We start from the raw sequence: 26,979 nt of genomic DNA on the forward strand, positions 1-26,979 counted from the left end.
CTGGTACAGATCAGACTTAGAGGTCAAAGTTTTTACTTAGACCTTTTCTTTTTAAAACCAAATTAATTTTCGGACACGGATTTTCTTTCTGAAATGACATTCATTTTAAAATTGAATGTTAAAAGCAAGTAGGATTTTCAAACACCACTTGTCCACTCACCAAAACAATTTTTGTACAAATATTTGTACGAATATTATAGTTAAAAATTGGGCACTGTACAACCATAAGACACTTAGTAGCAGCAGCATGTCTTTTTTTTTTTTTTTTTTTTTCACTTATGATGGGGCAAAAAAAAAATATCAATAAAAAGCAAAAAACAGCAGATAATCACTACTATAAGGGGTTAGTTTATTTCATTTTCAAAAAAAAGACATTCACGATTTTCACTAGAAGTAAAACACCAGAAAATAGTGAACATTTTCTTTGTTGGGACAGAAACGTTATGCGCCTCCACACAGATTAGGCCCTATCACATATGGATATGATAAATATATGGTAAGGATCAGAAAAAAACAGACTCTGCAAGGTGCGATAATTATATATATTTTATGCAAGAACATATATATATATATATATATATATATATATATATATATATATATATATATATATATATATAATATATATACACACACACACTATTATCAATAATATTAGCTACACCTGCATGTACATGAATTTAAGCATTTGTTCAACATGGAAAACCTACCTTTAAAGTAACAGCCGTTCTTCTGGATTAATGCTTCTTCGCATGTTGGTCGTGGTTCTGGTCAGGCGTCCTCTAACATGTCCCAACAGCTCCTCGAAGCATGCCACCGACATCCTGGTGTAATTATGGAACTTGTCCTCAGCTCACCGAACATGAGGGCAAAGTCGCCGATCGATAGACACTGGGACGTTAAGGGATGGACCCAGTAACGACGAGGACGTCACCTACTCTGGATCGCTCTTCTAGTCTTCATCCTCATCATCAGCAATATGAACATTGCCAGCAAACTACCCATATTTGCATTCATTTTAAAAAAAAAATTCTGGCACAAAACTGAACACTCCTTTCCCTGCAAAACTCCAACACACACTCAGCCAGAGAACAAAGAAACGGGTTTGAAATCCAGAGGACCGAAATGCATCATGGGTACATTCCAGGGACCAAAAACAAATAAAGAAAAGGTTTGCTATGGGAATAACACTGCAGCTAAACGCAACCGCACAAAAAAACGCAGGTAATCGCACTGTACAAACGCAGCTGATCACTGTGCCTGGAGCCTTGAATTTCGCAGAAAAAAATAAAAAAAACATGCTAAACTGCGGCAGAACAGCCTCCCGTGTGAAAGGGGCCTAAGAGGAGAGAAAAATTGAAGATTTAGTCCTCACGGCACAAAACAAACGAGAGGCCCACTAGAAGACTTGGGACATATGGAGTACCTTTTACTCAGATGAGGGATGGCGACTCATGGGGTCGCAGAGTGTCCTGCCCGTACTTTTGAACACAAAACTTTTGACCACTGTCATATCTTCTCCCCCCCTCACTTCCTCCTTCTACCCCCCTCCCCCCTTATTTTTAATAACTTTGTTTCTGTATATACTCTTATATGTGTTTCCCCCCCTTTTGTCCTGGAGTTGAATACATTTTGAAAAAAAAAAAAAAGTGAGCAAGTGGATTTCCACTTAATTTTATAAATGAAGTACATTTAGGTGAAAATTTAAACTTCAGGCAGTGTTCACTCTGCAGTACTGAACAGCTCACAGGATGGGTTTGCTGTGTTCCTGTTCAGCGTTTCAGGTCCAATTTCAGTCTGATTTTTTTTTGACTGAATTCGGACCAGAAGACGCACAGGACTTCTGTGCAATTCTCTCCAGAGATGTGGCAACCAGCTCCATTGAGAGCCAGTCAGAATCTACTGATGTGAATTGGATGCAGATAAACCTGTATCCAATTTGAAATGGTGTGAATCCAGCCTAAACCTTGACATGCATACTAGGAGCACAGCCTAACTGATCAGTAGCTCTGTTGTCCACTCCCCCCCCCCCCCCCCCCCTTCAGGCTATAACCTGGTGATTCTGGAAAATACCTGAGTGTAAAGTTGGAGCATACTCATTGCTGTACACGCTCATCTATAAATTGCAGATGACAAAAAGTTTCCCAAAGAAGCCAAAAGGATTCTCATCTGCTTTTGAAGGTTTAATGTGATTGGTGATGTATGAAGCCAAGAGAGGGGACATTGTACAGCACCTAGCCTTAAAGTATAACTAGAAGTAAAAAATGTTTATCTTTCCTTCCACAGAGTCAGATCAGGTGTCACATAAGCTTACTTAGACTGGGCCAAGCTAGCCCAATGTAAGAATGCAAAATAGATTATCTCTGGAGTTAAACTTTGAAAATAAAATCTGGCAAGTTATTTTTTATTTGTTTTTTGTTTCCCACAGCTAACATGCTTTTGATATTCTTCTAAGAATGATTACGTTTTTATAATGCCTTATTTTGTCTCCTGGCAGTTGGGTTTGAGTTCTGGAAACAACTGTGTGCAGAACATGGCATCAGCCCAGAAGGGATTGTGGAAGAATTTGCAACTGAAGGCACCGACAGAAAGGATGTGTTCTTTTATCAGGTAATGGCAGCAGTGCATATCTTAATTGTAAGGTACAAGACAAAAGTTGAGTATTCATAGACCCAGGGTTAGGCTTGCACCTTCAGGTGAATGGACACTAGCAAAAGTTTTAAGGGCAATGGACCAGTTTTGTTGAACTTGTTCATAAATTATATTGAGGTTGGTATAAATAGTTAAAATTCATTGTTTGCTGACGATACCAAGCTAAGCAGGGTAATACCTTCACAACATAATATAGCAACTTTGCAAGAAGACCTTAATTTAAATAAGTGTGGGTAGCCTCATGAAAAATAAGTTTTAATATTGAAAAATGTAAAGTAATGCACTTGGCAGCTAAAAATATGAATGTAAATTACATGCATGGGGAGGAACCTCTTGGGCAATCAAGGATGGAAAATGATCAGGGAGTCCTTGTAGAACACAGGCTTAGTTTTTGATCAGACTGCATTGCTAACGTCCAGAAAGTAAGGCTAGCATGCACTAAAAAGGGTTTTTAATTAAGAGATAAAACTATAATTCGACCTATTTTCAAAACTCTGTTCAGGGCACATCTTGAGTCCTTTTAAGTTACCAGTTCTCCATAAGTATGTGGAAGGACTGGAGAGTCCACACCTGACAAGGGCAAGAAAGCCAATAATGGGGGCTGAAGGTACAACTTTTTTTCCCTTCCCAAAAACAAAACTTCTGTCAATGAATGACTACCGTGTCCCCCTGGGGCGCAAGGCACACTTTTGTGGTCCACCTAGCCAAAAGGCCTGGCGGACCCATCTCCTCAAGGTCAGCTGCAGCCAACCACTGAGTACTCTCCTGAAGAGACCCCCCGCTCGGTTAAAGGGCGTAAGGAACCTCTAATGGGCACACACCCCCCTCCCTAGATTTTAGGGTAGGTCTGAGAACCTGCATTCAAGTGAAAAACGCTGACAAAAGTGCAAGGTGACAAACTTATGGAGAAACATTTTAATCAAATGCTAGTGCAGGTTTTTTGGCCTGGCCTTGCGACCTGGTTAAAAAAAAATTGCCTTAGCGCTGTGCAGAAAAAAAAAAACAGTTCACAAAGCCACATGCTCATTTTCACTGTTGTTTTCCCACAGCCACCCTCCCCCTCCTAACGCGCCCCCCCCCCCCCCCCACTCTCTGTGACCCTCCGATTTTAACATATTCTTTTTTTTTTTTTTTTCTCTTGGCCACTAAACAGATTGTTCACCTCCAGCATACTTAGTCCCGGTTCGCTGGGAGGCCCTATTGGGGGTAGCAAGGGACCTGCTAAGCCGCGGAGTGATAGTGCCTGTTCTAGAATTGGAAAGGTTTCAGGGGTTCTACTCCAATCTGTTTTGGACGTACCCCTTCCTCTTTGGGGACTACAATCTTGGACCTGAAAGCCCTCAATTGCTTTGTAAAAGTACCGAGGTTCAGAATGGAATCAGTTCGCTCAGTTATCGCTGCACTCCATCAAGGGGACTCCCTGGCGTCTTTGGACACCCAGGATGAGTACCTGCACGTATCCATATGCCTCAGGCATCAGAGGTTTCTGCGATTTGCAGTAGGGGTAGCCCACTACCAGTTTTTACTACTCCCTTTTGGCTTGCCATCAGCACCCTGAGTCTTTACCAAGGTATTGGCTCCAATTTTGGCGTTGTTGTGACAACATGGGATAGCAGTTGTGGGTTACCTAGACAATCTCCTCCTGAGAGCAGCTTCCGCCTCAGAATTAGAGGATGTGGCGATCATTATGCAAACTGCAAGAATTTTGGGTGGTCGTTGAACCTCATTAAGTCGGTGCTTGTACCGACTTAGCGCCTGGAGTACCTAGGCTCTCTGCTGGACTCTGTGGAAGCGAGAGTGTTTCTCCCTTCAGACAAACTGCAGACTGAGAGCCGTGGTGAAGCTATTGATGAACCGGAGGTGGTCATCACTGTGCTTCTACATGCAAGTCCTGGGCCTTATGGTGGCCTCCTTCGAGATGGTACTGCACGCCCAGTTTCAGAGTCTTGCGGAAGGAGATATTGACAAAATGGGATTTATCGCTGTTATCCCTGGATCAGCAGATTCAGGTGAGCCAGTTGGTCAGGGACTCCCTGCTCAGGTGGCTGAGGTCCCCGGCACTTTGGGCCAGGAAGTTGTTCCTATCTCTACATTGGACAGGGATCACAATGGACGCCAGCCTAACCGGCTGGGGTGGAGTACTGGAAGTACAGTCAAACCAGGGCCTCTGATCGGCAACTTGGATTCCTCACCCAACCAATGTGCTCGAGCTCAGATTGATCAGGCAATGCCTCTCTACATGGTCGATGAGACCCAGAGAGGGCATTCCATCAGGATCCAGTCAGACAACACCACGGCAGTGGCATATGTCAACCATCAAGGAGGAACAAGAAGCTCGGCTGCAGTGCGGGAGGTCACTCATCTTTCACTGCCGGCCATTTACATCCCGGGAGTAGACAACTGGCATGTGGATTATCTAAGTCGCCAGAGGCTGGACCCAGGAGAATGGGCAGTGCATCCAGAGGTGTTCAGGCTGCTGTGCCTGTGGTGGGGCACATCAGACATGGATCTCCTGGCCTCCCATTTCAATCGGAAGGTGCCGTGATTCATACCCAAGACAAGCGATCCTTGGGCGGACACATCAGATGTTGGTGGCTCCATGGGGTCAGTACCAACTGATCTACGCCTTCCCTCTGCTAAAGCTGTTGCGTCTGCTCCACAGATTGGAGGCTGAGGGGATTCCAGTGAAACTGATTGCCCCAGATTGGCATCTGCATCCCTGGTTCGTTGACCTAGTATGCCTGGTTGCGGATTCTCCCTGGCGACTATCGATGCGAGAAGGCCTTCTGTCCCGCGGTCCGATTCTCCATCCTGCTTCGCCATCGCTGGTTTTAACGCCATGGCTGTTGAGAGCCAGGTGCTAAGGAACCGGGGCCCACCGGACTTGGTGATTTCAACTATGTTGAGGGCAAGAAAATCTCCTGTGAAGATATACCATCGTACCTGAAAGACTTAAGTCTCCATGTGTGAGGTGGCGTCTGTACACCTGTTCCATTTCCAGGATCCTGCTGTTCCTACAAATTGGCTTTAAGCACCATCAAGGGACAGATATTAGCTTTTTGCTGCCCCCCCCCCCCCCCCCAATGACCCCTGGTGTCTCTCTAGTGAGCACTTTTATACAAGGGGTCCGGTATGTAGTCCCTCCGGTGCATCCACCCTTGCCCCCGTGTGATCTGAACCTGATGCTATCGGCGCATCAGAAACCACCATTTGAGAACATCGGGGAAATTCTCTTGTTGACTCTTAAAAATTGGTCTTCCTAGTGGCCATTACATCGTCCAGGAGGGTTCCTGAACTGCAAGTTGCCCTGTCTCTTTATCCACAAGGATAAGGTGGAGTTGCGTCCGCAACTTTTTCTGATGAAGGTGGTTTCGGCTTTTCACATCATTGAAGACGTTGTGTTACCATCTGTGTCCTAAACCGATACATCCTAAAGAGGTGGCCCTTTATTCCCTGGACGTGGTCTGGGCTCTAAGGGTATATTTTGTCTTTCACAGTTCCCTTTCTGAATTCAGACTCTGTTTGTTTTGGTAGCTGGTCCGAAATAAGGAATGGCGGTCTCGTCTGCCACCATTTCCAGGTGGATCTGACAGATTGTGGTCCAGGCCTAAGCCTTGAAGGGGCAGGTGCCCCCCTTTCTTATCACGGCCCATTCCACCAGGGCAATGGGAACCTCCTTGAGCTTTCCGACGTCAAGCATCAGTCGCTCAAGTGTGTAAGGCGGCGACTTGGTCGTCCGTTGACTCTTTTACAAAATTCTACAAAGTGGATGTAAGCGCATCGTCTGATGCCTGCTTAGGCCGCAAAGTTTTGCAAGCGGCCGTGTAATGTTGCAATTTTACACGTTCTTCTGTTGAGAAAAAATTACCTTTTTCTAATGTTAATGCACTTTGATGCATTTGGTTGACTGCAAGTTGTGATGTGGTTAGTTCAGATGGTGACTCCCCTGTTGGCTTTACCCACAACCAGCGGTGCTCCCTATGTTGATGTTCCCACCCCTCGTTATGATACTGCTTGGGGACGTCCCTACGGTCAAGATTACTGGACCTGTGTCAGTCAGTGAACGAAAGAAAATAGGATTTTTGTACTCGCCGTAAAATAATTTCACGGACACAGCACCCTCCCCTCCTATTGGTTTACAATGTACTGCTTGTTGTCGTACTGAGCTGCAGGAAGCAGGCTGAGGGGTTATTGCTATAGGGACCGGACCGACCCGTGGGCGGAACTGTACAGTTCTGTTTTCACATGGTATTACATATTCTGCCTAGTCCTCTCCTCCTACGGTCAAGATTACTGGAGCTGTTTCAGTCAGTGAACTTCAGAGAAAAGGATTTTACGGTGAGAACAAAAATCCTATTATTCTCTTGGTCATTTTGACAAGGAAGCTAGGTTTTTCTGGTAGCCATTTCCTCTGTAAGAAGGGTATCATAATTGGCTCTCTTGTAAAGAGCCATATTTAATCATTCACGGATGGAGTAGAATTGCGTCTTCATCCTAGCTTTCTAACGAAGGTAGATATCAAATATCAATATTTGATATCAAGATATCAAATATCTGATATCAAATGCCTTTCTGATTCTGGGATTTGATAAGCGTGCATTTTTACCATTTATCAGCACGGTGTTGGTGAAGGAAATTCTCTCTCTTGTACCCGCATAAGATTTCTTGAGAAGAAACACTTATGATTATTGGACTGTTATGCCCACGATTACATCTTGATGAACTGTTTTCTTATATATAATTTTTGAGCACTTTATTCGTAATATTTCTGATTGTTCACAAAAATTCTGTGCACTTTACCACTTATGCTCATTAGTATGTCTTTATGAGGAACTGTTGCTTATATATAATTTTTGAGCACTTTATATATATTTTTTTTCTGTACACTTGATTATTGTATGAGTTATAGAGTACATTTTTATTATTCACTTAGTTGTGTTTTTATATTATAATTTTTTTCTAATTATAGTGTATACATATTATTCTGTTATAGGTTTTATATATATTTTTTTAGATTTTTGTAATTGTGAGCGCGGTTGAAATTCCTGACTTGTACGCTTTATAGGTGTGTATCACATCGTATCAATCGCAGCCTTTAGATATTTAGACTGATTGTTGAGAGATTTCTTTAGCGCAGTATTTTTTTTTTCCCAAATTTTTGTGTAGTTTCAAGGTATTCTACCTTATTTTTTTTCTTGAACCCTGTTCTACGGAAGAAAAGTCACTACATTCTCTGGATGTAGTGAGAGCGGTCAAAATCTAGTTGAAGGTGACTGCTCAGGTTCGCAAAACAGATGTTTTGTTTGTGTTGCCTGAAGGTCCTAGAAAAAGACAGGCAGTGTTGAAATCTACTATTGCTAAGTGGATTTGTCAAGTAGTTATTCAAGCTTCTGGCTTGAAGAGGAAAGTTCAACCTTTTCAAATCAAAGCGCACTCCACCAGGGCTGTTAGTGCTTCATGACCAGTGCATCACCAGGCCACCGTGGCTCAAATCTGCTAGGCCGCAACTTTATCTTCAGTCCACACATTCACCAGATTCTATCAGGTGGATGTAAGAAGGCATGAGGATATCGCCTTTGGGTGCAGTGTGCTGCAGGCAGAAGTATAGGTCTTCAGGTCTGATTGCACCCTACTTTTGTTTGTGTCTCCCTCCCCTCAGATAGCACTGCTCTGGGACATCCCATACAGTAAATACTGTGGCTCTGTGTCCCGTGATGTACTTTAAGAAATGGATTTTACAGGTAAGCTGTTATAAAAATCCTATTTCTCTTATATTCACTGACCGACACAGCTCCTCTTAGCCATTGGGTTGTTAGCCTTACCACTAGGAGATACTAGGCATTAGTTGGGACACAACACTCAGAACTCTTTGTTCCACCCAGGGGGGAGGTCCGTTGAGCAACAACCCTCCCGTCTGCCAGACAGACCTCAGTTTTATTTTGCCTAGTGAAGCCCATCGGTCCGTGCTTTTTTTATGCAGAAGCTTGGCTTTTTGCGCAAGATGAATGATCCCGTGATCTGCTATCAACAGCTGGCTCGGAGACAGGCTTGATACCCTTATCCTTGTAGTCTCCCCAGTCCGGCCATCGAGCGTGTGCAGGCCGCAGCTACGCGCTTGGCAGGCCACGACAAAACCTCAGCTCCAGAGGTGGTCGTGAGCTTTTATGCTCTGGGGCCCACATATGACAGGGCTACTGATGTCTGCGTCACAGTGGGCCGAGCCCAGCAGCCACCCTGTACTGATCAGTGAGGGGTTCTGCAATGGAATGTCTCCCAGCTCTAAAGGACTGGTAAGTACAGCTCCCCCTGCCTCGGTGGTGCTGAGCAGCTGGGCATTCCTTGGGAGGTCGATTCGGGGGTCCCTCACTTCCCTCTCTTCTCTCCCTGTCCCTATCTCAAACCCCTCCCCCCCCCCCCCCGTGGGGATGCTGCATGTGGCTGCAGAGCGGTGTATGTGTGCATATACAGAAACAGAGATATCGGAAATAAATCTGCTTTAAAGGTGTACCACATCCCCAGAAGGATAGAAAAATTGAGAAACCCCTTGGAAGTGAGACTTCATAGGTACTACCATATTTACATATGTAGGAAAATATATATAAAAAATGTATTCTACAAAAAAATACATAGTTACAATATCACCGTAACATATAAATAATCAAGAATGCATAACAATACACATAAAATCATGGATAGGTGTAATGGAGTAACCCAAACCCCACGACGTTTCAGAGATGAGTCGTATTCTCCTTCATAAGGGTTTTTTATTTTAATTTTTTTTTCAGGTGACACCATATATCCTAATCACTACATTCTAGCATTCAGAACTATTTTAAAATAAAAGGGTTTGGAGACGGACACTGATTTTGGCATACTTGGTGGGGCCATGACTTGAACCCAGTCTGTGCAGTGGGTACAACTTCATGGGACCCCGGGGCCCTTGATGCATCCCTCTCCTGTTTATTAGTGGCCTGTAAGTGACATCACTGTTTGACTAAGATTCTCCAGCCTCTTCTAGGCCCCAGTGCACATGTAGGACCCCTGTTGGTCCGATATTTTGGACTGCAGTGTGGCTGATAGGATAGGTGATTAAGTGGGGGAATGCAATATTATTCCCTTGCCTTTTCCAATTTTCCTTTTTTCTTGTTTACCATCTATATACTCTAAAGAATATCTGGTTGGACGGGATTCGGATTGGCCCCTGCGTCAGGATGTCTCTTCTGCATTTATTTTAAAATAGTTTTGGATGCTAGAATGTACCTAGTGATTAGGATATATGGTGTTACCTGAAAAAAAAAAAACCCTGATGAAGGAAAATACGACTCATCTCTGAAACGTCATTGGGTTTGGGTTACTCCATTACACCTATCCATGATTTTTTGTGTATTATGCATCCTTGATTATTTATATGTTTCTGTGATATTGTAATTTATGTCTTTTTTTTTTTTTTTGTATAATTTGTTTATATATATTTTCCTACGTATGTGAATATGGTAGTACCTATAAAGTCCCACTTCTAGGGGGTTTCACCATTTTTTATTTTTTACAGGGGCTCTCTGGTGGGCTCTCACCTGGGATGGGGGGCTGGCTGGCTGGCTGGCTGGCTAGCGTTTGTCCTGGGTCCTGTGTTTTATGCCCCTGGAAAGTGTCTGTGAGGGTCTTCTGTTGTCTGGTGCGGCGCTATGTTCTCTATCGTTTTTCTTTCTGTACCTCATGGAGCTGTTGGCAGCCATTTTAGGTGTGGGCGAGGGTAGCATGCCTTCCTGGGCTTCAGCGGCCATTTTCCCAGTGATCTCCTATTCGGGACACTGGCGGCAATTTTCTGGAAGCCTGAACACATGTTCTCTAGCAGCAGCGTGACTCATGCTCTTGCAGCCATTTCCCCTGAATTTTCTGTCTTTGTACTGGACGCTGGGCGGCCATTTTATTGAAGCCTAAGCACATTTCTAGAATGGTTTGGCGCTAATTCTGGCGGCTGCCACCGACACAGCTTTTGTTTCCTCTGCACTTGGGAGCCCTCAGGGACTACAGGCTTTACTTGTGGCACAGCGCAGAACTCCTCAGGGTGGTGAGTCCGATGGGAAAGAGCCCTTCAGCAAGGAGGTTGGGACTGTCAATGTCCCAAGTCCCCTTCGGGTGGCAGACAGGGTAGGGTCAGCATGGCTTCAGAAACTGGTGTTTTTTTTGTTTTGTTTTTCCTGAAATCCAGGCAATTGCAACCGGATCACCTGCGGACTGCGCAGTGCCCATGGACACCCTGACGGCGGTCCTCAATTTGTTAGTTGCCAAGATGGAGTCAGTGCTTTGGCAGAAAGGTGCACTTAAGCGCCCCCCCCCCCCCGTCCTCTGGGGAGATCTCTGACACAGACTCGGGTATTGCTGAGGTTGGTGACCCCTGCTCTGTCTTGTCAGATGACGCTGACCAGGACTGTTTGGTCCAGGCACGCCAACGCTTGTTGGAGCACTTATCACAGCTGTGCATGATACCCTGAAGATTCAGGAGCCAGCGGATCCTTCTGCTGATGTACCGGTCCCTTTTGGGTCCCGCAAGCCAGCACGTTCACTTAAGGTGTTCCCGTATCTGACTTATTTTGAGTTCTTGTAAGTTCATTTACAAGGAATGGGGTCACCCGCAACGGATCTTTTCGGTCCTCAAATACATGGCGGTGCATTACCCTTTTGAGGAGAGCCTTCTCAAAAAATGGTCGGCTTCTCCGGTCGTGGACCCCCCAGTATCCAGGTTAAATAAAGTAACCACGATCCCGATTGAGAGGACTCCTGCATTCAAGGATCCCACGGACAGGAAGGCTGAGGCAGTTGCTCTTTCCCTGTTTATGGTTGTGGGGTCAGCCATGCGACCAGTACTGCCATCCGCACTTGAGTGGCAGACACTGACTGAGTGGGCAAAACTTTTTTGCTCCGCGAATTGGGAGAGCAACAGGCTTCTCCTGTCTGCATAGAACTAGCAGACCAACTAGTGCAAGGCCTTAAGTACATCTATGACGCGGCCCTGGATACTCTCCTTCTGTTATCCAGGGCTTCAGGGTAAGAGTTCCTTACTCCCACAGGCCAGGAAGGCTAAGGAAGGGCCCTCCTTTTCTGCTCAAACTGCTATTTCGTCTGCCCAGAGCTTCGACAAAATGTCCCCAGCCCGACAGGACTACCACGGATGGTCAAAAATGTCCCTGGAACCGCTAGCCTAACAAGCCTGCAAATGAAAGTGCTACCGCATGAAGGTTTGCCCCCACCCATGTCTCGGGTGGGGGGGTCGCCTTCGGGAGTTTGCAGCCCGGTGGTCCTCCCGGTTATCCGACCAATGGGTCCGCGATTTGATTTCCACAAGCTACAAGATAGTTTCTCTCTTGGCCGCCAAACAGATTCTTCCCCTACAGCATACACGTACCACCAGGAGGTCCTCTTGGACTTGATGAAACACGGGGTGATTGTAATGGTTCCAGAATCAAACGCTTCCAGGGATTCTACTCAAATCTGTTTGTGGATCCCAAGAAGGAAGGGGTATGTCCAATCTTGGACCTAAAAGCCCTCAGTAGTCGCTGCACTCCATCAAGGGGACTCCCTGGCCTCCTTGGACATCCAGGATGCGTACCTGCAAATACTCATATGCCTTCGCCATCAAACGTGTCTGCGGTTCTCTGTTCTCCAACATAGGAGGAGCCGCCAGAACGTAGCGAGCGTGCACTGGCCGAAGGGATGCCCTCAGAGCGAGGAGACGCAGTCCGGAGCCACGCCGCAAGGACGCATAGACCGAGAGAGCAGGTCCAGTGTCTACGGCAGACCGATGGACTGGCGTGGCCGGCGTGAACTTCCCTCTCCCCCCACCCACGTGTATTTAGTGGAGCGGAACGCCGATTGAACCAGTGGAGCAGAGTCTGTAAGGAGTCGGAGATACAACACAGAGCAGGCTCTACCCCATGCTGGCCGGGTTGGGGGCGATAATGCATACTGCAATCGGTGACAATAGCTGATGTATACATGCTTTTTCTTGCTGTTCATACGGACGGATGGTTGTGGACTAAGCAAAAATTATAAGGGCTGCATAAGTAATAATAGCTGGAAAAGGTTACTATCTGTCTGTGTAGCTGCCTGACACAATCTAGCACGGGGGTTTTGTGTGTTCTGTCTGGGGGATCGTGGATGAGTCTTGAAGAGAGCATTAAACCAGAGCCCTGGTTGAGGTGACACGGCAGAAGGAGCGACTGATGTATATCAATTAAGGGATAGATATCCTCCAATCGCAGAGACTGTTAAATATGTTCACTGACTAAGCTGGCTGGAACGTCGCTTGTGGGTCGTTGGAGCATAGATAAAGGCGCAATAGTGTGGGAGATCTCGGATCTGGGTGAAGGTCGGTCCCCCTCCCTCCGCCCTCCTATTTTTAATCTGCCTGCAAACTTGTACATGGGGACTGATCAACAGGAGGCATTATAGCAAAATTTGCTGAGTGACGGACACAACCCCTTCATATCATACGAAACTAGGAGGCCTAAAGATGGATTGAACTTGGGGGGGGGGAGAGAGATATCAGAGCTGGGATTGGGGGGCACTGTAGCGTAAGAAGTAGTCAGTAGAGAAATAAATACTTCCTTATGCAGGAGATTGGTGCCCTGTCTACCGCTAACGAAATCGGCTAAGTGAGATGGTATTGAGGGAAGCAGATTAAAATCGGTTACTGAAATACGGCCCGTCGGGTAGGGTGGAGATAGACTGGACTGTCGTGTAGCCCTTCTTTTTGGGGCTCTTGTCCCCTCCCCAGCCCTACTCTTTCTCCCTACCGGGCTTGAAAGGCATTTAGTGGCGGGGACATAAGAGAATGCGGGGGAAGGCAAATAAAAAAACGGGGCCCGGGACCATTAGCCCGGGGAGATTCAATGGTATATGGTTGGCAGACAAGCCTGACGGAGAACAGCCAGGAAACCCCTAGACAGACAACTTTAAGGAAGTCTGGTGCTGGACCCAGTAAACCTAGATAGATGGGGGAGGGGCCTGGAGTGGAAAAAACTAAGGATGTATGTACTACACGTACCAGGATGGGGGGGGGGGGGGAAGAGAGTGGCCAGGAAGAAGATAAGGTTAAAAGAAGGGAAGAACAGAAAAGGAAAGGAGGGACATCTCCCGCAATAGAAGGTGGACTGGGGACAGAGGAGCCACAAGCAAATTTAAGCCTAGTAAGAGAAATATTCACGGAAGCACTGGCCAAAGTGTAAACTTCATTAAAACTGGATATTGCGGCTGTAAGGGCGAATATAGGGCAAGTGCTGGGCAGAGTCAAGGAGGTAGAAGAGAGAGAAAGAATGAATAAGTATGACCAGAACTTTAAGGGAGCAAATGAAATCTATCCAAAAAACAAATAGATCAATCCTATATAAAATTGAAGATCAAGAAAATCGGGGAAGAAGGAAAAATCTGAGGATAAGAGGCTTAGAAGAAAAATGTAAAAATGAGGATTTGAGTAAAGATTTAAGGATTTAAGTAAAGTGATGCAGATCCTGTTTAATCCCATATTAGGAAGAGCCGAAGAAGAAATATTAAAAATAGAGTTCATAGGATCACGAGATACCAACCCCTAGCCAATGAAAAGAGATAGCTAAGAGATGTAATAATTAGATTCCATTATTATAAAGAAAAGGTACAAGTTCTGGAGAAGATACGTAAGATGGATAAAATTATATTTAAAGAGACAGAGCTGCAGATATTCTCTGATCTGGCCGGAGAAACATTGACAAGAAGGACTCCTCAAACCCCTGACGTAACAAATGAGGTCACTGAATATTTCCAGCGTGCCTCAAGGGCAAGAGAGATGGATGCTCTGCGGTTCTAAGATTCCCTGAGGATTTATCGGAGTTCTGCAACAAATTAGATATCCCACCACCGGCATTACCGGGGTGGGAGGGGGGGGGAGAGTCCCAGTGGTACACAATGGTTACTGATCCGGAGGAGGGGGGAGAGATGGGGAGTAAACATCAAGACCCACCTCCTGGACAGAGGGGGACTTGGGGCCCGGGCAGGCGGGGAGGGTGGGGGGGTGCCTCGGAGGACCGTGTCTCTCTCTCTCTCTCTCTCTCTCTCTCTCTCTCTCTCTCTCTCTCTCTCTCTCTCTCTCTCCCTCTCTCTCTCTCCCCTCTCTCTCTCTCTCCCTCTCTCTCTCTCTCTCTCCCCTCTCTCTCTCTCCTCCCCTCTCTCTCTCTCTCCCCTCTCTCTCTCTCTCCCCTCTCTCTCTCTCTCTCTCCCCTCTCTCTCTCTCTCCCTCTCTCTCTCTCTCTCTCCCCTCTCTCTCTCTCTCCCCTCTCTCTCTCTCTCTCTCTGTCCCCTCTCTCTCTCTCTCTCCCCTCTCTCTCTCTCTCCCCTCTCTCTCTCTCCCCTCTCTCTCTCTCCCCTCTCTCTCTCTCTCCCCTCTCTCTCTCTCTGTCCCCCTCTCTCTCTGTCCCCCTCTCTCTCTCTCTCTCTGTCCCCCTCTCTCTCTCTCTCTCTCTCTGTCCCCCTCTCTCTCTCTCTCTCTCTGTCCCCCTCTCTCTCTCTCTCTCTCTCTCTCTCTCTCTCTCTGTCCCCCCCTCTCTCTCTCTCTCTCTCTGTCCCCCTCTCTCTCTCTCTCTCTCTCTCTCTCTGTCCCCCTCTCTCTCTCTCTCTCTCTCTGTCTCTCTGTCCCCCCTTTCTCTCTCTCTCTCTGTCCCCCTCTCTCTCTCTCTCTCTCTCTCTCTCTCTCTGTCCCCCTTTCTCTCTCTCTCTGTCCCCCTTTCTCTCTCTCTCTCTCTCTCATCCCCCCTCCCTCTCTCGGTGTGGATCCTCGGACGGGGAAGAGACCATTTGGGTCCCCCGAGGGGTGGAGGGGGGGGAGGGTTTAGATGACACATGACTGGGTTAAAACTGATAACATATAATGTTAGGGGTATAAATACCCCCCAAAAAAGATTCAGGGTGTTTAAGGAATTAGAGCTCTATGGGGGCGAATGTAATATGTCTTCAGGAAACACATATGTCACATGAAACAGGAGGGAGACTATCCTCTTTGTGGTACCCCACATGGTTCTAAGGGGACTCTACATAGTTTTGCAAGGGGGTGGCAATAGGATTTGATAGAAGTATAAGGTTTGAAATTGAGAAACAAGTAGCTGACCCAGTATTGGAAAATATTGGATGGGGAATACACCATAGCAAACATTTACTCACCGAGTAGAGATCCAGATAGGTATCTGAGTAAAGTTCTGGGTTTATTGGCAGAATTTAAAAAGGCAAACTAATAGTGGTGGGAGACCTAAATATGTGCGTTGACCCACGGATGGACTCCTCGTCGGGGGGGGGGCCCCCGTTGGACAACACTAAGACAAAATAGGATAAAACCTCTATTACTGGAATACCAGTTAGTAGATGTTTGGAGAATTAAACACCCGAACAGTAGGGATTATACGTACTACTCGGCGGTACATGGGACATGCTCTAGAATCGATTATGTGCTGATTGAACATCAAATGCTCCCTGCACTTAAAAATATAGGAATACAATCTATTACCCTGTCCAACCATGCCCCAGTAATGGTACAATTAGAGGTATCAACAGACCCAGTCAAGAGAGAAACATGGAGACTTAATGAAGCTTTGATTCAGGATCCTGAGATGAGGGATAGAATTGAGCAGGAGTTGGAGGAGTTCTTCCTTAGAAATGAAACCCCAGAGGTTTCGAAAGGTACAATATGGGAAACCCATAAAGTATATATATGAGGCATTTTAATAAGTATCGGATCGGGGGGAAAAAAAGAAAAAGGGTAAAGAATGCAGGATCTTTGTAGGGAAATATTGGAATTAGAGCAACAAAAGAGACCGAGGGGATACCAGAGAAGGTGGAATTGAAAAATAAAAAAGAACTAGAAGAACTTGTGGCTCAAGAGAGGAAACAAGTCTTCCATATGGTAGATAGAGTAAGATATCAAGAGGGGAATAAATCGGGGAAATGGTTGCCGAAAATAGTCAGGGACAAAAGAAATGCGTCCTTCATTGGCAAAATTAGAAATGGGAGAGGGTAAAGTATGCATACTACCCCTGAAATAGCAATGGTTTTTTACAGTTTCTATAGTCAGCTATATAGGGTAGGGCAGGAGGAAGGGAATAGAAGAAATAAGAATGATATTCTAGAGTATCTGAGGGTGCTAGACCTACCTGGAGTTTCAGAGGAAGAATTGGAGCTCTTGGAGGCTCCAAAAACAGAAAAGGAAGTGGCGAGGGCAATAAGGGGGATGGCAATGGGGAAGAGCCCAGGTCCGGATGATTACCCTATTCTGCATTACAAGAGGATCGGAAAGATATTGGTACCCAAGCTTTGTGACTATATGAATGCAGTAGCAGAAGGGGAAAAAAACTTAGGGGAGATGCATTAATGGCCTATATAACCCTGATACTAAAGGAAGGCAAGGACCCAGCGGCACCAGAGAGTTGCAGACCAATCTCCTTACTGAACACAGACATGAAGATATTTAAAAGTGATCGCGGGAAGGCTAAAACTATTGCTACCTCAGTGGGTCCACAAAGATCAAATGGGGTTTGTCACAGTGAGAGAGGGAAAGGATAACTGCCTTAAAACCTTAATGGTGATACATGAGGAAGAAAGGAGAGAAGCCCCGATCGCCCTGTTATCGGTGGATGCCGAGAAGGCATTTGACAGGGTGGACTGGGGCTTCATGATAGGTATGTTGAGACATCTGGGGTTAAAAGAGAAAATGCTGAGATGGATAAAGGCATTTTATTCCCTTCTGACAGCAAAAATAAAAATGAATAGAAATCTCTCCCCGGTTTTGGAGCTATACAATGGCACAAGACAGGGGTGTCCCCTGTCCCCAATATTCTAGCACTAGAGCCCTTATTGGTTGCAATTAGGAAAAATAAAGATATGAGGGGTGAAAATAGGCAAAGTGGAGTATAAGGTATCCGCGTACTTAGACGACATATTATTTTATTTGTCAGACCCTAGGATGACCATGCCTAATATAATTAAAGAAATCTGTAGATATGGGAAGTTGACAAATTTTAAGATAAATATGTCAAAAATGGAAATCCTGAAAATAACAGTGCCGAAAAAAGAACAAAAGATACTCCAATCTTTCTTCCCCTTTATTTGGTGTAAGGAGGAGTTGGGGTACTTGGGTATAAGACTTATGACATCACTGCCGTCTGCGTACGTGGGCAATTACCCTCCTATATTGAATAAAGTTAAGGAGTGTTTAAGACACATGAGACCTAAACCCCTCTCGTTAATAGGGAGGATAAATGCGTTGAAAATGTTTATTACCAAAACTAATATATGTGTTCCAAATGATCCCAATAAAAGTCCCTCAAGAGTTTTTCACGAAATTGAGAACTTTGGTAATAAAATTGATCTGGGGGCGTAAGAACCCCAGAATTTCATACGCAACACTTTGAAAGGGGGAAGTCAGAGGGAGGTCTAGCTGCTCCAAATTTTAGGAGATATTACCAGGCAGTGGTAATTTCAAGTGTAACGGGATGAGTACACGATAAGGGAGATAAAGGATGGGTTAATATAGAGAAAGCACAAAGTAGAGTAGACTTAGGGAAAAGGATTTGGATTCCATGAGCACATTGCAAATTAGCAGATAGTACAAACCAACGAACAATAAATGTATTTAAAATATGGGATAAAGTGGGAAAACTAAATCACTGGCAATTTAATTCACCATTAATTCCTTTACTATATACGAGTTATTTTAAACCAGGGAAGGATGAATATATATATTTTACTAGGTGGGCAAAAAAAAAAGATGTTATGTTGAAAGAAGTGATGAATGGAGGTAGAATTTGCACTTTAGGTGAAATAAGACAAAAATGGGGCAATAGGCAATTAGATAGTTGGCGATATGCTCAAATTCAGCACTTTATACAGACACTCCCCCGACCACTTCGGGGGGCCGGGGATCTAAGACCTATGGAGAGATTGCTCTCCTCCCCGAGATGTTTAAGACAGAGCATGCCCAAAATATTAGGGGAGGAAGAGAAAATCAAGGAACCCCCATTCCTGAAGAAATGGGAGGAGGAGTTTGGCACTTTGGGGGATAGGGAACATAGAAATAGGATTTTGAGAATAGTTTGCACAACCTCTAGGGATAATAGGATAGTGGAGATATCTTATAAATTACTGGCAAGATGGTATTTTGTCCCACAGAGAGCGCAGAGGAGTAGAGCGGACACATCAGCAATGTGCTGGAGAGGCTGTAATATGTTGGGAACCTTTGCACATTTATGTTGGGAATGCGGAAAGATCCAGACATATTGGGAGAGGATAATGGATACGGTAATATTTTCCAGATAACAGGAGAACAAGTAAGGAAGGAACCGTGGACATGCTTGTTTCATGATAATGACAAAACATTAACGGAATATAAAAAAAACACTGGTCCCCCATTTGTTGAACGCAGCCAAGAGTTTAATACCGAAGAGATTGAAAACCCCTGAACCGCCATCTATGAAGGATTGGATAGAAAAAATTGAGTGGTTAAGATCGATGGAGGAAACAATATATAGAAGCGAAGACCAATTGGAAGTTTTTCATAGTATTTGGGGAAGATGGTTGGAATTTAAAGGCAAGGAAGCACCTTATAATGGGCGAGACCTAGGGGGAGAGATGGAGTTGGAAGGGGGAGGGAGAGAGAGGGGGAGAGGGAGGGAGGGGTAATATAAGATAAGTGTGGGTAAACTGAAAAATTTTGTATTTTAAATTTTGTATATTGGATATAACAAAAAAAGAGAGATTAAATAAAGAAAAAAGTAGAAAATGGAATGCATGTGATGGGGCAGCAGCGTTGCCAGCGGTCAAAATGTGGCGATAAAAAAAGTTTGCAGTCAGGGAAGCCCACTACCAGTTTGTGGCTCTTCCTTTTGGTCTGGCATCAGCCCCCCTGAGTCTTTACCAAGGTATTGGCTCTGGTTTTGGCATTGCTACGGCAACATGGGATCGCAATTGTGGGATACCTAGACTATCTCCTCCTGAGGGCATCTTCCGCCTGAGAATTGGAGGAGGATGTGGCGATCACCATGCAGACCCTGCAAGAATTTGGGTGGCTGTTGAACCTAAGGAAGTCGGTGATCGTACCGACCCAGCGTCTGGAGTACTTAGGCTTGCCACTGGACTCCATGGAAGCGAGAGTGTTTCTCCCTTCAGACAAGCTGCAGACTCTCAGATACGCTGTAAAACTGCTGATGAACCGCAAGTGGTCATCACTTCCCTTTTGCATGCGAGTACTGGGCCTCATGGTAGCCTCCTTCGAGGCAGTGCCTTATGCCCTGTTCCACACCAGAGTCCTGCAGAAGGAGATTTTGACAAAATGGGACAAATCTCGGTTGTCCCTGGATTGACAGATCCAGGTGAGCCAGTCAGTCAGACTTGCTGATATGGTGGTTGAGGTCCCCAGTGATTCAGTCAGGGAAATCATTCCTACCTTGAGATGGACAGTGATCACAACGGATGCTAGTATATCCGGCTGGGGTGGAGTGATGGGGGTTCAGTCAGCTCAGGGACTGGTCGACAGAAGAATCCAAGTTGCCAATCAATCTGCTCGAATTGAGAGCGATCGGGCTGTGCCTCTCCACATGGTCGAAGAGACTGCAAGATCAGGATCCAGTCACACAACGCCATTGCGGTGGCATAAGTCAATCACCAAGGGGGAACAAGAAGCTCAGCCGCTGCATGGGAGGTCGCTCACATACTTCGGTGGACAGAGCAACACGTACCGGCCCTGTCGGCCATTTATTTCCCGGGAGTGGAGAATTGGCAGGTGGACTAAGTCTCTTTTAAAAGAACAAAAACACTGCGCTATTCGAATGTGTAAACGATATACAAACAGCAGCTAACACAACATCCAGGTGTGCAAATGTGACATAATAAATTTTGTGAAAAAAAGTGTAGTGCTTATTTGTTTTTACCACATTATAATGTGACCAATATAGCCGGTGCATACATTTAACTGTGTGAACTGATAAACACACTAAACACTCTTTACTGTATATGATGAACAAAGCTGAAATGTCCAAGAAGATTAAAAATAAAACAACGTAGAAACAAGTGAAAAGTTCTCCGAAATTTCTGTGTATGACACGATGAAGTGTAAATAGTCCTACACCTTCTCCAAGGAATGATCATACAATCACCACATGAGCCCTCCACCACACGAAATGGAGGCTTACCAGACTTAATGGATCCTGCTCAAAATTATATTTGGAGGATCATATATGCTTGTAGATATACATAAGCTTTTTCGGTGTTGCCCTTTTCTGGAAGACTTTCAAGTTTGGCTATTTCCTCTACAGAATGTCTCCATCCATATGGATCCACATAGGTAATTGGGCATATATAAAGGGAGGAAGCAGGGACCACAATAGTGTAACTCCGTTTATTTCGTTTAAAATAATTTAATAAAAAAATTATCAAACTCACGTGTACAAAGAACATAAGCGCTTTTTCAATAAAATCTCAGGCTGCAATGAAGTCCCAGGTGGACTAAGTCGACAGATGCTGAACCCAGGAGAATGGGCATTGCATCCCAGATATTCAGGTTACTGTGCCTGAAGTGGGGCATACCAGACGTGGATCTGCTGGCCTCCCATCTCAATTGGAAGGTACCAAGATTCGTGTCCGGGCAAGAGATCCGTGGGCAGACGCGATTGGGGCTCCATGGGATCAGTACCAGCTGATCTACGCCTTTCCTCCACTGAAACCGCAGAATGGAAGCAGAGGGGATCGCATTGATGCTGGTTACCCCAGATTGGCCTCAGCGTCCTTGGTACACAGACCTAGTGTGTCTGGTGGCAAACGCTTCCTGGCGACTGCCGTTGCGAGAGGACCTTCTGTCTCAAGGTCCGATTCTCCATCCTGCTTTACCATCGCTGGCTTTAACGGCATGGCTATTGAGAGTCAGGTGTTGAGGAACCGGAGTCTGTCGGACTCGGTGATCCCAACTATGATAAGAGCACTAAAATTTTCTAGCCAGAAGATATACCATCGTACCTGGAAGGCCTACATCTCCATGTGAGGAGAAAGGTTGGCATCGGCGCTCCTTTTCTGTATCCAAGATCCTGATGTTTCTTCAGCAAGAAGTAGACCAGAAACTGACGTTAAGCACCATTTAAAGGGCAAATTTCAGCCTTGGCTTTTTTTTTTTTTTTTTCTTCAGCGACCCCTGGCATCTCACGCCTTAGTGAGTACCTTCGTTAAGGGGGTATGACGTGTAGTCCCTCTGGTGCGTCCACCATTACCCCCATGGTATTTGAACCTGCTGTTGTTGGCGCTTCAAAAACTGCCACTTGAAAATAGGAAGATTCCCCTGTTGACTCTTAACCAGAAAGTGGTTTTCCTAGTGGCCATCACATCGGCCAGGAGGGTTTCGAAACTGGCGGCCTTGTCCTGCAAGTTGCCCTATCTGGTTATCCACAAGGATAAGGTGGTGTTGTGTCCGCAACCATCTTTTCTACCAAAAGTGGTCTCGGCTTTTCATATCAATGAGGACATTGTATTACCATCTCTGTGTACCAAGCCAAAGCACCCTAAGGAGGTGGCCCTTCACGCTCTGGATGTGGTTCGGGCTCTGAAGGTGTATTTGTCTGCCACGGCTTCCTTTCACAAGTCAGACTCGCTGTTTGTTTCAGTGGCTGGTCCCAAGAAAGGCATGGTGGTCTCGTTGGCCACCATTTCAAGATGGATCCGACAGATTGTGGTACAAGCCTACGCCTTGAAGGGGCAGGTGCCCCCCTTTCCAGTCACGGCTCACTCCACGAGGGCAATCGGAACGTCTTGGGCCTTCCGACACCAAGCATCTGTCGCTCAGGTATGTAAAGCGGCAACCTGGCCATCTGTCCACATGTTTACTAAGTTCTACAAGGTAGACGTCAATACATTGGCTGATGCCTGTTTTGGTTGCAAAGTTTTGCAGGCGGCCGTATAGTTGCAATTGAATATGCAATATATATTTTCTGTTTTTCCTATTTTTTCGATAAAAACACAGTACTGTTATGTTAATGCACTGAAATATAAAAAATATACAAAAAATTGCAACTTTAAAAGAAGTCCACTTTCTCATATATAGCAGCGCATGCACACTCTAAAATTTTTTTTTATATAAAGTGAGTTCATTAGAATTTTGATCAGTGTCCAGAAAAGCAGGTGCTTATTCTATCCGTTCTTTGTTGTGATTAAACTGCAGCTTCCACCATAAAAGTTCACCACTTGTGGGGCACACACGATCCCCTTTGGGGATGCACTCACCGAACAACTAAGATCAAAAAAGCCTTTAAACTGCCATTCAACAATGCTTCTTTTGGCCACTAGATGTCTCCCTTGTTGGAATTCGGTTTTCAAAATCCTCGGCACCAGGCCCCAGGATGTTCTTAATCTGGCCCTGGCTCCATGCACACTGAATGTTCGAGAGTGGTGTACTATTTGGGCAGGCACTTATAATAATTTTTTAGTACATTCTTTTACAGTATGTTAATGCACTATTGCATTATTCCCGCAGTTTTGGTGCGTTTTTGGGTAATCACTCCTGTTTAGGATACCCTGGTTTGGTGGTGTTTTTTTCCACGCACTGTTTTATGTGGGTAAAGTTTCACTAGTTCCCACTTGCCATGGTGTATGAAGTTTTTATGCTGTTTTTCCCCACCCCTCATTTGGCACTGCTTGGGGACGTCCCAATGGCTAAGAGAGGAGCTGTGTCGGTCGGTGAATATAAGGGAAAATGGGATTTTTTTGTACTCGCCGTAAAATACTTTTCTCTGTAATTCACCGACCGACACAGCACCCACCCTTCCTTTTTATCCTTACATTATACTGCTTATTGACGCACTGCGGTCTGTCTGGCAGACTGGAGGCTTGTTGCCCACGGGACCGCCCCCCTGGGTGGAATTAAGAGTTCTGATTGTTTTATTACAACTAATGCCTAGTATCTCATAGTGGTAAGGCTAACAACCCAATGGCTAAGAGAGGAGCTGTGTCGGTCAGTGAATTACAGAGTAAAGGATTTTACGGTATGTACAAAAAAATCCTATTTCTACTTTTTGTATGACAAAAATTTAGTTTATTGGATTTTAAACATTTAGGCCAAAATGTATTCAGCCACATGTCTTGGGTAAAAAATATAATTCAATATGCGTATATTTATTGGTTTGCGCAAACGTTTATAACTACAAACTAAAGTAAATTTTTCTGGAATTTACAGGGTTTTTTTTTTTATTTTTTTTTTTATTTTTTTTGACTGCCTATCTCATTTCTTGAGGTGCTAAAATGGCATGGCAGTACAAAATCTTGCCCCCCCCCCCCATACCATTTTGGAAAGTAGACACCCCAAGTAAACTGCTGAGAGGCAGGTTGAGCACTTAGAATTTTTTTTTTTTTCTTCTTTATGGTCACAAGTGATTGAAAAATTAGAAAAAAATATATTTACACAAAGTTGTCACTGAAATTATATATTGCTCACACATGCCATGAGTATATGTGCAATTACACTCCAAAATTCTGCTGCTGGAGCCTACCAGTGTACAGGACCCCAAATACAAATTGCCACCTTCAGTTTTTCTAAGGACAATAATTTTAGATTTTACTCCTCACTACCTATCACAGTTTAAAGGCCATGAAATGCCAAGATAGCACAAGCCCCCTCCCTTTAAACTCACCCATATTGCTTTTTATTGTAATAACGATCAATGTGGCTCAGTAGCCACGTGGCTGTTATTACAAGCAGTGGGATGGGGCATCTGTCCCACTTGCCTATTCTCTCTCGTCCCTCCGGGAGTCTTGAGCAACAAAGCAGCATGTCCGCGGTTTGGCTGAAGACCTGGAAAAAATAAACAGATCCTTTGTGTCTTGGATCTAGTAACCTGGAAGCGATATCATTACATCATTTCCCAGTTTACTGGCATCTTAAAGAGGAAGTAAACCCTGATGAGTTTACTTACTCTTTGATTCCCTGCAAAGGTAAAGCATAATGGACTACTATGCATCGCATAGTAGTCCATTATGTGTCACTTAACTGACACAGGAGCCAGCGAAGTCACTGCTGTCCCCTGTAGTCCAGAGCATCCATCTTCTCGGTGGGCCTCGCCGCTGTCATTCGTCGGAGCCGCAATTACGTCACTACCGCGCATGCGCACGGGAGCCACCACTCGCGGCATATCGCCGTTAACTGCGGCACGCTTAGTGCGACTGTGCGTTGCGCCGTAGACAGCGATGCCTGTCTTTCAGCAAATATCTCCTAAACCATGTAGGTTTAGGAGATATTTCTTTGACCTACAGGTAAGCCTTAATCTAGGCTTACCTGTAGGTCAAAGTTGGTTGTAAGGGTTTACAACCACTTTAATAAGACCACAGATGAGTTCTTGCAGGAAAAAATATTTTAAGCAACAGAGAGCATGGATTCATGAGACAGAAGTTGTCAGACAAACCTGATTTCTTTTTATGAGGAGTTAAGTAAAACCTTGGACAGAGGTGTGGCGGTGGATGTGGTATACTTGAAGTTGAATCTTGCAAAAACGTTCCTTACAGTTCCACACACACACACGGCTCATGTGTAAGGTAAAGTCTACAGGTTTGGAAATATCAGTTTGTAAATGGATAGAAAACTGGCAAAAAGACAGAATTCAGAGAGTAGTGGTTAATGATTCTTACTCTGAATTGTCTAAGGGTGTTAGTGGTATACCCCAAGGTTCAGTGCTGGGACCCTTACTTTTTAATATCTTTATAAATGATATTGGGTCTGGGATCAAAAGTAAATTTTCTGTCTTTGCAGATGACACCAAGCTATGCAGTGGTATAACGTCCTTACAGGATGTCTCCAATTTACAAGCTGACCTCAATGCTCTGTCTAATTGGGCAACAGTGTGGCAGATCAAGTTTAATTTTGATAAATGTATAGCTATGCACTTGGTGGCTAAGAATATGCATGCATCGTACATAATAGGGGGGAGTACAACTGGGGGGATCCATAGTGAAGGATCTGGGGATTTTGGTCGATCATAAGCTCAATAATGGCATCCAATGCCGAGCTGCAGTTTCCAAAGCAAGCAAAGTCCTCTTCTTGTTTCTCTGTGTTTTTAAGAGAGGCATGGACTCCAGAGAGAGAGAGCTATCATACTGCTCCTGTTCAAATCATTAGTAAGACCTCTTCTGGAATATACAGTTCAGTTTTGGGCAACAATTTGCAAAAGGGATTTTGAGGAACTGTAGAAAGTGCAGAGAAGGGCAACCAAACTGATAAGAGGCATGGAGGAGCTCAGCTATGAGGAAAGATTAGAGTAACTGAATTAATTCTCCCTTGAGAAAAGGGGAATAAGGGGGGATATGATCAACATGTACAAATATATAAGGGGTCCATATAGTGAACTTGGTGTTATTCACTTTACAGTCAACAAAGAGGACAAGGGGGCACTCTTTACGTCTAGAGGAAAAGAGATTTAATCTCCAAATACAGAAAGGTTTCTTCACAGTAAAAGCTGTGAAAGTGTGAAATAAAGGCCTGGATACTTTCTTGAATGTACATAATATAACTGGGTACCAACATTTATAGGTAAAGTTGATCTGGGAAAATCCGATTGCCTCTTGGGGGATCAGCAAGGAATTTTTTTTCCCCTGCTTTAGCAAATTGGATCATGCTCTGCTGGTCTTTTTCACCTACCTTTTGGATCAACTGTGGGTATAGAATTGAGTATTCGGGATTGTATGAATATATAAAATATATATATATATATATATATATATATATATATATATATATATATATATATATATATATATATATATATATATATATATATATATATATATATATAAATGTGTATGTATATGGATATATATAACGCATGCATACATACACATACATACACATACATACACATACATACACATACATACACACATATATATATATATATATATATATATATATATATATATATATATTGTAAGGGATCTTCCCGGGGTAGGGTGTGTTTGGACACAGTTCACAGCAGACTTGGAATTTGATAAAGCAGATCTTGGCGTTTATTCGTGGTACAAACAGTCCAGCAAACAAAATATACAGCAACACCGTGCTTTCTAAGTACAACAAAAAATAAAAGTCCTAGCCCGGCTGGGCGCTTACTAACAGGTTCTGCTCACCTATCTGACACTTACAAACACCGCGTCTTTCGCCTGGATATCGCAGGGTGAGTTTTAGCTCCAGCAGTGGCTGTGCTTGCAGCTTCCTTCAACACACAGATTGTTCATTCCCTGGCTGAGAAGCAATCACCTGCAGACCCTACAGAGCCTTTAGCTTCCCAGGCTAATTAG

At 44.6% G+C, this 26,979-nt stretch overlaps 1 protein-coding gene across 4 annotated transcripts in view; it reads left to right on the top strand.

Moving 5' to 3' along the window:
• The window catches only part of TUBG1 (tubulin gamma 1), a 317,008-nt gene that overhangs the window by 33,960 nt on the left and 256,069 nt on the right, over window positions 1-26,979 (top strand). For all 4 annotated transcript variants that reach the window (XM_077459460.1, XM_077459458.1, XM_077459461.1 and 1 more), the window contains exon 2: window positions 2,498-2,610. In XM_077459460.1, coding sequence (XP_077315586.1) covers window positions 2,498-2,610 — 113 coding nt within the window. The remainder of the gene's footprint in view (window positions 1-2,497; window positions 2,611-26,979) is intronic.

The sequence above is a fragment of the Lithobates pipiens genome, unplaced genomic scaffold (assembly GCF_037356315.1).
Source record: "Lithobates pipiens isolate NorthernLeopardFrog02 unplaced genomic scaffold, aLitPip1_a1.2 Scaffold_28, whole genome shotgun sequence".
Classification (NCBI taxonomy): domain Eukaryota; kingdom Metazoa; phylum Chordata; class Amphibia; order Anura; family Ranidae; genus Lithobates; species Lithobates pipiens.